Source organism: Dromiciops gliroides, chromosome 3 (genome assembly GCF_019393635.1).
Source record: "Dromiciops gliroides isolate mDroGli1 chromosome 3, mDroGli1.pri, whole genome shotgun sequence".
Taxonomy (NCBI): domain Eukaryota; kingdom Metazoa; phylum Chordata; class Mammalia; order Microbiotheria; family Microbiotheriidae; genus Dromiciops; species Dromiciops gliroides.
Genome location: NC_057863.1, coordinates 590,084,499 through 590,098,085, shown reverse-complemented (window position 1 = coordinate 590,098,085; position 13,587 = coordinate 590,084,499). Strand labels below are relative to the sequence as shown.

At 48.2% G+C, this 13,587-nt stretch overlaps 1 protein-coding gene across 1 annotated transcript; it reads left to right on the top strand.

Annotated features, from left to right (window-relative positions):
* Positions 1-5,187: 5,187 nt before the first annotated feature.
* Positions 5,188-9,251, top strand: LSM10 (LSM10, U7 small nuclear RNA associated). The gene is made up of 2 exons (XM_043995783.1): positions 5,188-5,340; positions 8,503-9,251. Exon 2 carries the CDS (start codon positions 8,543-8,545, stop codon positions 8,912-8,914), a length of 372 nt encoding a protein of 123 aa, XP_043851718.1. The 5' UTR covers positions 5,188-5,340; positions 8,503-8,542; the 3' UTR covers positions 8,915-9,251.
* Positions 9,252-13,587: the final 4,336 nt, after the last annotated feature.

Sequence of the window (13,587 nt, the reverse complement as noted above, 5' to 3'; positions counted from 1 at the left end):
CTGTATCCAAAAATAAGTGCATGCGTTGGCGGCCCATTTTCTATAGATGAGCCTGTCTATGCACCATACTGTTGTCTGAGACGCGCTCAGTCACCAGCTCTGAATTCAGAGCCTCTCCAGCTTGGTGAGGCCTGAGGGAGCTCATGTTCTGACGGCAAAATCTTCTTGTTGTTTGTCCTTCATTCTCAAAGAGGACCATGACATCAGGTGGTGTCATGACTTGCACTGAATTGGATTTAAGTGAGGGAGGGCTGTGCAAGGTCACCAACCTCACTCTCTCCTCCAGAGCCATCTGGGACGACTGGAGATGGCCCCAGATGTTTTAAGGCAATTGGGGTTAAGTGACTTGCCCAGGGTCACACAGTAAGTGCCTGAAGTGAGATTTGAACTCAGGTCCTCCCAACTTCAGGGCCCGTGATCTATCAACCTAGCTGCCTCTTGTAAGATCTTATGGAACCAGGGGCCAATGGGGCAGTGGAACAAATGGCTGACTTTTATGGATCTCATCACTTTGGCAAAGCATTTTCACTGACATTTTCTCATTAGCCTCCGAAGTAAAAAGAGCCCTAGACTTGGAGTTAGCAGAGACCCCGCCTCAAATCAGCTCTAACACCTTTTAAACGTATGGTCCTAAGTCACTGAAGCTCTCTTAAGACCTCATCTGCTTCTGCTGCAATGGGAATAACAACACCTACCAATCTCAGAAACAAAAATGGACTTTGTAAACCTTGCAGCTCTCTCTGTGTTGAAACCAACAGCAACCCAGTGAGGCAGGCTCTGTGGGGACTGTTATACCCATTTTACAGATGAGGGAGATGAGGCCCAAGGAGGTTTTGACTTGCCAAGCTAAGCTGCAACTAAGGCTTTTCTGATTCTAACTCCAGGGTCCAAAGTATGCAGCCTCTCGACATTCCTGTCAATGCCCGTAGGAGGTTATAGCAATAGAAAGAATGTAGTGACCACTGGCAAAGTACAGAACAAAGCCCTCACCTTTGCCCTTTCCCAAACCACAGATTGAACACCCACGTAGTTTTTTTAAAGGGAAAAGGCTTCATCACAGAATAGGCAGTGATCTACAGTGGATGGGATTGCTGGGTTTGGAGTCTGAGCAGCCTGGGTCTGACTCCCATTTCTGATGCTTACTTGGTGTCACCATATTATTTAACTTCTCTCAGTCTCAGTTTCCCTTTCTGTAAAGTGGGGAGAATAGAATAACACCTACCTCACAGGGTTGTTGTGAGGCTCAAATGAAATAATTTCTGTAAAGCACCTTGCAAACTGTGAAGCACTCAATAAATCAGCTTTCACTATAAAGATGCAGATTTCAAAATAGACACTGTCTCCTTAGTTACATTCTCTCTTTTGCCTTTTTGTGTGTGTGTCTCCCCAGAGCATAACAGTATCTGGCACATAGAAGGCACTTAATATAAATGCTTGTTCACCAAGTGACCATGCTGTATGGCAGCATCTCACAATTCGTCCAGCAAGGAATGGGTTGCAGGAAGGTGTTGAAGAATCAGGTTGGGGAAACTCCAGCTCTTCCTGAGTCATATCTTCATCATGTGGCTCTGAGATTTGATTTGAAGTCAATTCCCAGAATATCAGACACACCCATTTTCAAATGTAAATATGACACAACCACACCAAATCAAAGCAACTCAGGCTGTGAGATGACCCCAGCATCTCACCCCCACCCTTTGAGTCCCCTCCAGTTTCCTGGCGTTTGGCATCTGTCCTCTGCAGCCAGAGTCAAGGCTGCTCTTCAATTAATGCCAAGTGAAGTTGTTAAGGAACAAAGAAGCCTGGCCCAGGCCTGTGGTTTCCTGACTACGTGTCCCTCTGTGGGAAAGCCAAGACCTCGGCTGGGGAAAGGTTCACACTGATGACCAGCCCTAGCCTAGAATCCATGACTCCTAAACTCTACTACTACACTTCCCTCAAGATTCTTCTCCGTTTTATCAAAAAAATATAAAACTTCCTTCTGAAGCTTTGGCAAGAATGCTTGGAACTAAAGGGTTAACCTGTGGTGCTAGCCCACTAAGCTATCTGGGGTTTTCCAATTTTCCTGCCAATGTCGCTCAACAAGCGTTAGGCACCTACTGCGTACAAGACACTGTGCTAAGGGCTGGAAATACAAAGTAGAATAATAACTCCACTTGAGTACTTTAAAGTTGTCAAAGCATTTTACACATGCTGTCAATAAACATTTATTAAACACCCACTTTGTGCCAGGCTTTGAATATTAATTCATTGGGTCCTTACAGCAGTCCTAGGAGGTAGGTGCTATTCTCCCCAACTTTACAGAAAAAGAAACCTAGGCTGAGAGAGGCTTAAGTGCCTTGTCCAGACTAGTAAATGTCTGGGTCAGGATATGAACTCGGGACTTCCAGATTCTTCTGTCCATTTGGATACCTGGCCATTCAAATGGGTTAATACAGGGGCAGCTAGAGGGGCGTAGTGGATAAAGCACTGGCCCTGGAGTCAGGAGTACCTGAGTTCAAAGCCAACCTCAGACACTTAACACTTACTGGCTGTGTGACCCTGGGCAAGTCACTTAACCCCTAATTGCCTCTCCAAAAAAAAAAAAAAACAAATGGGTTAAGACAACCTGCAAACAACTAGGGACATGTGAATCCTCATTTGCTTAAAAGCTATGCCTACAGGAGAGTCCCAGAGAGAATAATCTCTAGAGGAGTGGCCCCCAAAGTGTGACAATTTTGTTTGGCCCAACCCTCACATGAAATCCATGAGGAGTGTGGAATGATCATTACCTGTGCCCACACTAATGAAATCATTAATTTTTTTTCTTCTTATACCACAAGTGTTTCTGTCATAGGGATTACAATAAGTAAGAAGAATGAAGACATTCAGCACCATCTGTCTCTCCTCTCCAAAGCTAATCTCATCACCACCTAAATTCCATTCCTACCTGACTCCAGAGTGCTTAATTCCATACATCCTTTCTCTCCCAGGGCAGGAGAGGACTCCTGTTTAGGTATGGGTTGGATTAAATGGCTTGCAAGTTCTCCCCCAACCTCAGGATTCCATATGATTCTTTGATCTTCGAGGTTTCCATCTCCTCCACTGGCTCCTTCCCAGCTGCCCTAAAATCCACACAAGCCTCTCAAATCTTGGGGAGGGAGAGGATCGTCTGACACTGCTGCCAGCTACTATCCTGTGTCTGCTGCTCTCTGCATTCACAGGCCTTCATAAGCTAGTCTCCTCCTTCCTTTCCAGTCTTCCTACATCTTACTCCCTGACAGGTACAGTTTGATTCAGTGTCATTGGCCCCCTGGCTGTTCTGGAGATAAGAAATTCCATCTCCTCACTCTGGGCATCTTCTCTGGCTGTCCTCCCATTCCTGGCACTCTCTCCTCCTCCTGCTCTGACTACTGACCTCCCTGGCTTCCTTGAAGTCTCATCTAAAATCCCACCTTCTATAGCAAGCCTTCCCCAACCCCTCTTAATTCTAGTGTTTTCCCTCATTCATTTTGTATTCATCCTGTATATTAGCTTGCTTTGTATCTATTTATTTGCATGTTGTCTGTGCCATTAGATTGTAAGCTCCTTGAGAGCAGGGACTGTCTTTTGCCTCTTTTGTATCCCCAGCAGTTAGCCCAATGCTGGAAACATAGTAGGCATTAAATAAATGTTTACTGATTAACTTTTACAAGAAAATTTGTGAAGCTCAGGGTCTGCCCCAATTGCCTCCACCACTACCCCACTTCCCATCACCATCCTGTAGTCAGGACTCCCAGTTTGCCACTGAAAAACACATTCAAAAGTCCAAGTCTAGGGGCAGCTAGGTGGCACAATAGATAGAGCACAGGCCCTGGATTTAGGAGGACCTGAGTTCAAATCCAGACTCAGATACTTGTCACTTACTAGCTGTGTGACCCTGGGCAAGTCACTTAACCCTCATTGCCCCTCCAAAAAAAAAGGGGGGAGAGTCTAAGTCTGAGGACATTTCCCTGTTCTCCTCAGCCAACCTTTGACCACACCCTCCTTGAAATTCTACTTTCTCACACCTGTCACTACTTTCATTCACTCAATAAACACTTGCTTCACATCTACAGGTACAAAGATAAATATAGACCTACCCTCAGGGAACTGACAAGCCCCAGCTAGGGAGATAAAACAAACTTCTATAAAGCAGCAAAACCAGAGGGCGGTTAACAGTATTATTAATAGCTCCCACGTCTATCGTCCTCGATTTGGTGCCACGTACTGTATTATTCCTTATAACAGAAGAGGAAAGGTGGTAGAACGGATAGAACGCCCGACCTGGAATCAGGAAGATTCATGGTAGTAGTTCAGGAAGACCCGAGTTCAAATCCGCCCTCAGACACTCACCAGCTGTGTGACCCTGGGCAAGTCACTTAACCCCGTTTGCCTCAGTTTCCTCAACTGTCCAATGAGCTAGGGGAAGGAACTGGAAAACTACTCCAGTACCTTTGCCAAGAAAACCCCAAATGGGGTCACAGAGAGTTGGGCACGACTGAAAAAAGACTGAACAACAAAGGGAGGAGAAAAGTGGAGCCAAATCAAGAAGCCTTTATTAAACTCCGTGGATTGGGCACTGTGCTAAACGCGGGGATTAAAAAGAAAGACAAGAGAATCCCTGCCCTCGGGGAGTTTACGGTCGAAAAGGGGAGGCAGCAGGCAAACAGTTAGGCGCGAACGAGCTGTAAACCGGCTAAAGAGGTGAACGGGGAAGCCGCCGGCATTAAAGGGGCTCAGGAAAGGCTTCCTGGAGCACGGGGGACTGGGAAGGAAGCCAGGGAAAGTGAGGAGGAGGAGGAGGAGGGGGAGCGCTCCAGGCATAGGAACCATCCGGCCAATGGGAAAGCCTGGAATCGAGAGCCGGTTTGATGTTGGAGGAACAGCAAGGAGGAAAATCAGGCTTGGAAGAGAGCCTCTTCTACTTCATTGGGCTGCACCGTGTACAGAATGCCAGGAGGAAGGAGACACTAAGGGAGGAGATCGGGGAGGACTTCTAGGAGGAAGAGGGTTTTAGAGCGTGCGTGGGCGGGCGATGGGAGTACGAGGATATGACACCCAGGAGCTGGGCTCCCACGGGCCCCAACCAGCGTGCGCAAGACCCAGCCGGAAGGAAGGCGGGAAGGGCCTGGTGCTGCGTCGCCTTCTGGGACTTGTAGTTTTTCCGCTCCCGCGATGTTCGCGCGACTGGGTCACGTGGTCTCATCCTTCCATCGTCCCTGCCACTCTATGGCCGTGGAGGCCAAGTTTAGTGAAGCTGCGCTCGCCTTCGCCTTGGACCCTGGAGCCCTCTCGGGCCTGAGAAAAAGAGAGAAAGAGAGGAGTAAAGGGCCCTGCGTGGTGGGTCCGCAGGGCGGGGAGGAGACCGTAGTGGGGGGAGAAGGGGGCTCTCCTGAGTGTGGGAGGAGGGAGCGCCGGGTGGGGGTGAGGGGAATCCCGAGTGGTCGGGAGGAGGGAGGAAGCCCTGAGAGAGGGGAAAAAGGGGAGGAGTTCCTACAGTGCCCTCCCCCGCACCCCCCCCCCCGATTTTCTCGTTGGCCTTTTTAATAACAATAACAATAACCAGCACTTAGATAGCGCTTACTGTGTGCCAGGCACTGTGCTAAGCGCTTTACAGCCATTATCTCACTTAATGATCACAACCCTGGGAGGGAGGGGCCGTTATCCCCATTTTACAGATGGGGTAGACTGAGGTGAAGCGACTTTTCCGGGGTCATACAGCTAGGAAGTGTCTGAGGCTGCATTTGTTTTGTTTTGTTTGCGGGGCAGTGAGGGTTACGTGACCTGCCCGGGGTCACACAGCTATGAGGCTGCATTTGAACTCCGGTCTTCCAGACTCCAGACCCAGCCCCCTCTCTCCCTTGCCACCAGTCCTCAGCCTTCCCCCCACACACACACACACACACTTTCCCCTTGCAGATATGAAATAGTTACTCCCTCCTGAGGCTGGATCCTTCTCCTGACTCTGGAAAATATCCTTCCTTCTTCATCTGCCCCGAGGGCCCTTGTCCCTTTACCCACCTTGCCTAGGAGGGTGACAGTCTACCTCGTAAAAAGCTTTAATTATCCATCCTCAGGTCCTCCCTCAAAACTGCTAAAAAGGCAGTGGGGTCTAGGAGCAGGAGTCCTGGATTGGGGATCTGGGAGCTTGAGTTCTTATCTCTGCTACTTTGAACAAGAACCTTCCTCTCTCCCTGAGCCTGATGGAGCTCACCTTGGTTCTGTAAGAAAATAATGGGCTTTGCCAATGCCCAAAGGCCCTGGATTGATTGGATTGACTGAGTTAATCAGTGAAGTCAATCTCAGTCAATCAGGGAAGTCAGTCAATCCAATCAATCCAATCCTAGAGATAGAAGGTTGGAAACAAGGTGGGCTCTGGAGCCAGAACCCTTCCTGTGATGCCAACTACCTGGGTGACCTTGGACAAGTCACTCTGCCTCCCTGGGCCTCAGTTTCCACATCTCTAAAATGAAGTGTCGGGCAAGGTGACCTCTGAAATCCCTTCCAGGGCTACATCTGTAGGATCCATGACCTTACTAGCACAGTGTTCTACACATGGTTGTTGTTTAGTAATAGATATTGAATCCATGATTGCTAAGGGCCTTGAACTGAAAGTAGTGGTGTGTACCTCACTGGAGCGCTTTAAGCAAAGACTGAATGAATGACTATTATTTGTCAGGTCTAAGTGGTCCCACCCAGGGCCCTTCCAGCTCAGAAGATTTGTGATTCCCTTAGGAGTTTAAAAATCCTTCATCTGATTAAATCCTACTGATGTTAGCCATGGTTCATAACCTTTTTTTCTTTTTTCTTTTTTTTTTTTGGCATGGAACCCTCTGGCAGTCTGGTGAGATCACAGGGCCCCTTCTCGGGAGATTGTTTTTAAATGCATAAAATAAAATACAAAGTATTACAAAGGAAATTAGTTATCTTGAAATAGTTATAAAAATATTTTTAAAAAAACAAGTTATGGGGCAGTTAGGTGGTGCAGTGGATAGAGCACCCGCCCTGGATTCAGGAGAACCTAAGTTCAAATCCAGTCTCAGACACTTAACACTTAGTAGCTGTGTGACCCTGGGCAAGTCACTTAACCCCAATTGCCTCCCCCTCCCCCCCCAAAAAACACATACAATTTCACCTGCCCGAACTAGTTTGTCATTCACCAAAGAATTTATAAGGACCTTAGAGAATGCCATCTGGTCCAGCTTCTTCACTATACTATCATACAGATGGAGAAACTGAGACTCAAGAGGAAAAAGGGCAAGGATCTGTGTGGCCAAGTCTCAGGACTCCTAAACCAATGCTCTTTGTTGTGTACTACCTGGAAGATTACCTAGTCCAATCTCCTCATTTTGCAGAGGAGGAGAGTGAGTGCCAGGAAGATGGGAAGTGACTCCCTCAAGGTCACCCAGGTAGAAACAACTCAAGACAAAGAGACATCCTGTTCTGGCACCCATGTGTGACTCCATCTCCCAGCTTTCCCTGCACAAGCTTCAAGCTGGTTTCTCTTTGAGGACAGGAAGGGGATGAGCTCCTAGGCCAACACACAAAGCCACACAGGCCTATAGAAGAATACAACAGGTCAACATGTACCAATGGGTGTCGTCCATTAAATCCCAGACTTCTGTGAAACATGGAGACGGGTGGTGATCATCAGGTGGTTCCCAGAGAGAAGTGGTTTGGAGGAGACATTTGAAGAAACCCTGAGAATCAGTACAGTATTGAACAAAGAACTCACTTTGAAACCAGGAGACCTGGCTTTAAGTCTCTGTTCTGCTATTTACTACCTGCATAACTAACTCTGAGTGCAGTCAGGAGACCTCTGTCCCTGGGCCTTGGTGTCCTCATCTCTAAAATGAGATCGTTGGACTAGATCAAAGGTTCTTAACCTGGGGCCTGTGAACTTGGTTTTTTTCCCCCCCCTTTTTTTTTTTTTTGGTGGGGCAATGAGGGTTAAGTGACTTGCCCAGGGTCACACAGCTAGTAAGTGTCAAGTGTCTGAGGCCGGATTTGAACTCAGGTCCTCCTGAATCCAGGGCCCGTGCTTTATCCACTACACCACCTAATTGCCCCCTGTGAACTTGTTTTTAAAATATTTAGGTAATTGTATTTCTTTTTTTTTTTATTTTTAGTGAGGCAATTGGGGTTAAGTGACTTGCCCAGGGTCACACAGCTAGTAAGTGTTAAGTGTCTGAGGCCGGATTTGAACTCAGGTCCTCCTGACTCCAGGGCCAGTGCTCTATCCACTGCACCATCTAGCTGCCCCCAATTGTATTTCATTATAATATATTTTTATACATATTTTATACATTTTAAAAAAACATTTTGTTTTATACATTTTTTTTAAGACTTTAAGAAGAGGTCTTTAAGCATCAGCAGATCACTATACAGGTCCATGACACACAAAAATCTAGATGACTTTCATATGTCCCTCCTAGTGCTAAAGATTCCATAAGGGTGAATTGGGCCTTTGCTGCTTCTCACACCGATTTCTTTTGTCTTCAGTGACGTGTTGAAGTATCCCCCCCACCCCCTTCACTGCCAGATGGAGGTCAGCCACTCAGTGAAGGAGCGCACTATTGCTGAGAATAGCCTGGTCATCCTTCTGCAGGGTCTCCGGGGCCAGGTGACCACAGTGGACCTACGGGATGAGACTGTGGCCCAAGGCCGAGTGGACAACGTGGATGCTTTTATGAACATCCGCCTATCTGAGGTCACCTACACAGACCGGCACGGCCAGCAGGTCCAGCTCGATGACCTCTTTGTAACTGGTCGCAATGTCCGCTACGTCCACATTCCTGATAACGTAGACATCACTGCCACGATCGAACAGCAACTTCAGGCCATCCATCGGGTTCGAAACTTTGGCAGTGAGGGTAAGGGCCGGAGGGAATTTCCTACCAGGAAGTTCAAGTGAAAGACATTCACCCTTCACCTCGATTCCTTCAGAGCCCTTTTTCTGACAGCTATGGATGGGCGCTGCTGACAGCCAGCTCTCCCCCATCAGGACTCAAGACCTCAAGGAGGATGAGCTTACTCTGAAGCCACATTTGCCTTTTACAAGCCCAGGGTTTGACCTGGGTACCCAAAATCTGATAAATCCGTAATCTTAGATTAGTTGAAGAACATCCCCTATGTTCCCTAGCCATTCATTGGGACTTAACTACCTGATCAGTTGAACACGCAGAGCTGCCAGGTTCTGTATTAAAGGGTTAATCTCAGCCATTTTTTAATGAATACTTACCTAAAATGCATTGATGATCTTTGCTGCTAAATGTGCTATGAGTATTTTTGTGAACCCTCTCCACTCAAGTGTTTACTTCTAAAACCAAACTTGGATACACACAAATGGGTCCCAGGCCTTCCTAGACCCCCCCAGGTCTCCATTTGTCTGTCCTTATTGTGCAGAATTTAAGCCCAGTAGGGAAAGGAACTGTTTGTTTGTTTTTTTATCTGAATCATAGAATTCTAGAACTACAAGGTACCTCAAAGGTCACAGGACTCTGCTGCTGGGCTCATCTGTTGGGCCCTGGCTGACCCCTTCACTTCATAAACCTGCCTGAAGTCACTACACACGTGAGTTCTTGCTCTAAGTTGCCAGTCCGTCTTTGGAAGAGTGTCCTTATTAGGAAGTTCTTCCTGATGTTTTGCTAAAACTGAAGTCCCCATAACTTGACACCACTCTTAGTTCTGCTCCTCGGGTCCTAGAAACATAAGTTTGATTTCTCCTCCACATGACAGCCCTTCAAAGAGTAGAAGACAGTGATTCGCTTCCCCTCTGAGCTCTGTTCCAGCCTAAACATCTCAGCTTTCTCAGTCGAGGTGGTTTATTTGCTTGACCTTTGTTTCCTGGGAATGAGGACAAGCTGTGGGTTCCCGGTTCCTAGGAGTTCAGCCACAAGGGAGTCCCTGAGGCAAGCAGAGAGCACATTTCAGGGTTTGAAATGATGAGATGAAGCCCTTGGGAGGAAGGGAGGAAGGAATCTATTCAGTGACTCAAAAGTCCCTGTTCACCAGGGCTAAAAATGACCTCTGTGGCCTACGGTGACTGGCAATAATGTCAACAGTGTCATGGGTGAGTGGTTTTTATCATTCTCAGCCCAGGAGGCGGTTCTCAGAAAAGTGTTTTTCAGGATGAGTTTTCCAGTGGTCTTAGCTCATCTCTGCCCTGCTTCCTACACCAAGAAAGTGAAACTCCTTTCCCATTTGACCCTCCTGGGCCTGTAACAGAAACCCCTCTGACTGCCCACACCAAGGGCACAAACTGTCACAAAAAATTCCCTGCATTCAAGGGACAAAGGTGAAAGAACAGGCATCCAGGGCTAATGGGCTTCATGGGAGTATATTTCCCTGTAAAGGGCCAGGAGTGTGGGGCAGATGAGGAAGAGCTTCATGGAGGAAGAGCTTCATGAATATAGTGCTTGAATGTCTGGCAGAAGGAAGGCTCGAGAAGATCAAAGTGACCGCCATCTGACGTGAGCTTTCCCTGATAAAGGGCTGCAGGTTAATAAATATCAGTAAGGAGCAGGGTCCTGCAGCAGGTAGGGCTAATGTGATTTAGATAGAGGAACAGACTTCTGACTTTTAAATTGTTCTGAAACTGTAGTGGCCCCAGGGAAAGCAGATCCTGGTGGGAGGAGCCTAGTGGGGGCCAGATGCTAGGAGGATGAGGGACTAGGAATTTGGAAAGTAGTCAGGAGGAATAGCTAGGCTTTTTTTTCCCCCTGGGCTGCAGGGGAAAGAGCATTGGCCACCTGGGGCAGCATTTGTTTGTTTTTGTGTGTGAGGCTTCAGTCAGAGGCAACATGGGATGGTGGAGGGATGCATGGCCAGCCTTGCATATAAGACCTGAGATCAAGTCCTATTTCCAGCGCAGGCTCGCTCTGCTACCATGGGCAAGTCGCTTCACCTACCAGGAGTCCAAGCCACTCTCCAGGACTGTCAGTTACCATTAAATTGCCTGTGTGGAAGCAGTTTGTCTATCTGGGCTTCCCAGTGATGATGTAGAAGGTCTGGCCTCCCCTCTCCCCACACAGGGATAATACCTGCATTAGTGATTGTGGGGGAAGCAATCTGTATGCTTTAAATAACTATGGAAATGGGAGATTCTCAGTAAGGGCCTATAAATGACTGGATTACCCTAGAAGATAGGATGATGAGAAATGAATGGAGAAGCCAGTTAAGTAAGGGGCTGAGGGATGACCAGCCCGTGTAGACTACAAGTGAGTGTGCCTACACCCCACCCCCCACCCCTGCCAAATTTCTGTTACAACAGTAAAACACCAGCAGTCACCAGCATTTATACAGTGTCTTCAGGTTTGCGGATGTTATCTCATTTGATACTATATGCCAATCTTTTTAGCATTGAGGAATAAGCTGCCAGACCACTAAATAAGGGGTCTGGAGTTTCATTCTGTTTCCTTTTCTGTAGAGGAAAGAGACAGTGGGAGTGGGAAAGAAGGGTGAGGAGACCTCAGTCCCGTTTGGTTTTTTCCCTGGCGTGGCCAGATGGAGCTGAAAGTCCCCATATTATGTCCCAACTGTTTTTCACTAAGCCCCCCAGCTCAAGGGACAAAGAGAGGTCTACTCTCTCCTGCTTCATCAGGGAAATCAATGTAACCACTGGTTACAAGCACCTAGAAAACAGAAACCACCAAACCTGCCTTTTGCTCACCTTACCCTAGACGAATGTGGTTCCCCCTTCTGGAAGAGCAGGACTAAAGGTGTGGTAGTTAGCTATGGGCTCAGATCTCAGTTGGACCTGAGTACGGGCCTGAAATGCTCTGGCTTTTTCTTTCTTCCTACTGAAGGAGCAAGTGACCCATCCATTCTCTGAGACGGGAAGGGGCCTCACAGGGGCCCAGGAAACTCAAGTCCAGGGAAGGGTCTTGTCCAAGGTTACAGCGCTCATAGTGGCACAGCTGGGGCTACAGTAGGGATTCATAGGGTCAGTGTCCCAGAGCCAGAATGGACCTCAGCAGCCATCTGGTGTGGGCCCCTTATTTTACAGATGAGGAAAGCGGAATGACTCCCCTGAAGTCATACAGGTAGGATTTGGACCCATATCTGACTCCAGGCCTGTGTCCACTCATTCCCAAGCCAGAGCTCTCCATTTGTCATACTGATGGCAAGGACTAAGAGAGGAGGTCAGATAAATAAACTAGTGTTGGAAGTCCATCTGGTCCCATGGCAAAGAAACAGCTCCCACCATATATCCCTTGGCCCCCACCCATGGCCCTGACCCCCTGCCTCAGACCCCAGGGGAAGCCTCCACTCAGGATGGGGTCGGAGGAGGGGTGGAATGGAGAGCTTGAAGGCACAGGAGGTGAGTGAGCTGCCTGTTCCCTGCTCCCCCTCCCTTCTGTGACAGTCACCAGCTGCTCAGGGAGCCTGAGCATCGTCAAGCAGCCATCTCAAGCTGTTGTGACAGGCGTCATTTTGTTATGGCAGTGCTGTCTGCATCCCCAGAGCGGGAGATGGAGTGGAGGGAGAGAGAGAGAGAGTGTGTGTGTGTGTGTGTGTGCGCGCGTGCGCGCGCGTGCGCGTGCTCGAGTACACATATGCCTTGTCACACACCAATCGCCCCACATCTCTGTCCTGCTGACAGAGCTTCCTTCCCTCTTCCCCAGCTGGCGCCTTGGGCTTGGGGTTGGATTTTCTCATAGCTTTGTAGTCATGTGTCTTTCCTTCTCTTTTTCTTTCTCCTCTGCCCCCATAACGTCCCATATTTTCAGTCAGTTAAGGAAGAGGGGGAGAGGGCAGAGGGTAGTATCAGTGTCAAAGGAAAGAGGATAATGAGTCCACTGGAAAATCCAAAAGCATACCATGTCAGGACCCCTTCCAGGGACTTTCCACTATCTCCACTGCATCCTGTCCCGTCCCCTGAGAAGGAAAAGTAGCATCTTGAGGCAAGGCCAATGCCCATCTGGGCATCCCGAATTTACCTTCTCCTCACCACTCAGCCACATTCCTCCCTGCTCTAATGCAGGGGGGGCAAGGGAGGGCAGATCTGGGAGCAGAGAAGCAAATTAATGACCAAACTGCTGAACAATCCCAGCTGTCTCAAAGGGGAATGGCACTCTCTCCATCACTGGCAGTCTGGAAGCACGATCCATGGCCACTAGTCCGAGGCATTGTAGAGGGCATTCCTCCCCAGGGACAGGTCAGACTAGACCAGGACTTCTTTGTTTGTTTGTTTGGTTTTTGTTTTTGCAGGGCAATGGGGGTTAAGTGACTTGCCCAGGGTCACACAGCTAGTAAGTGTCAAATGTCTGAGGCCAGATTTGAACTCAGGTACTCCTGAATCCAGGGCAGGTGCTTTATCTCCACTGTGCCACCTAGCCGCCCCTAGACCAGGACTTCTTAACCTTGTAGTGTGCCCTTTGGTAATCCATTGAAGCCTCTGGGCCCCTACTCAGGACAAACTTTTTAAATGCATAGGATTACAAAGGAAACCAAAGGGTCATCAGAATTAGGGTCCAAACTCCTTGTTGTTCGTTCGTGTCCAACTCTTCCTGACCCCATTTGGGGTTTTCTTGGCAGAGATCCTGGAGTGGTTTGTTTTCCCTTTCCTTCTCCAGCTCATTTGAC

Coding starts and splice junctions, on each gene's coding strand:
- LSM10 (XM_043995783.1), top strand. CDS start 8,543: ATGGAGGTCAGCCACTCAGTGAAGGAGCGCACTATTGCTGAGAATAGC.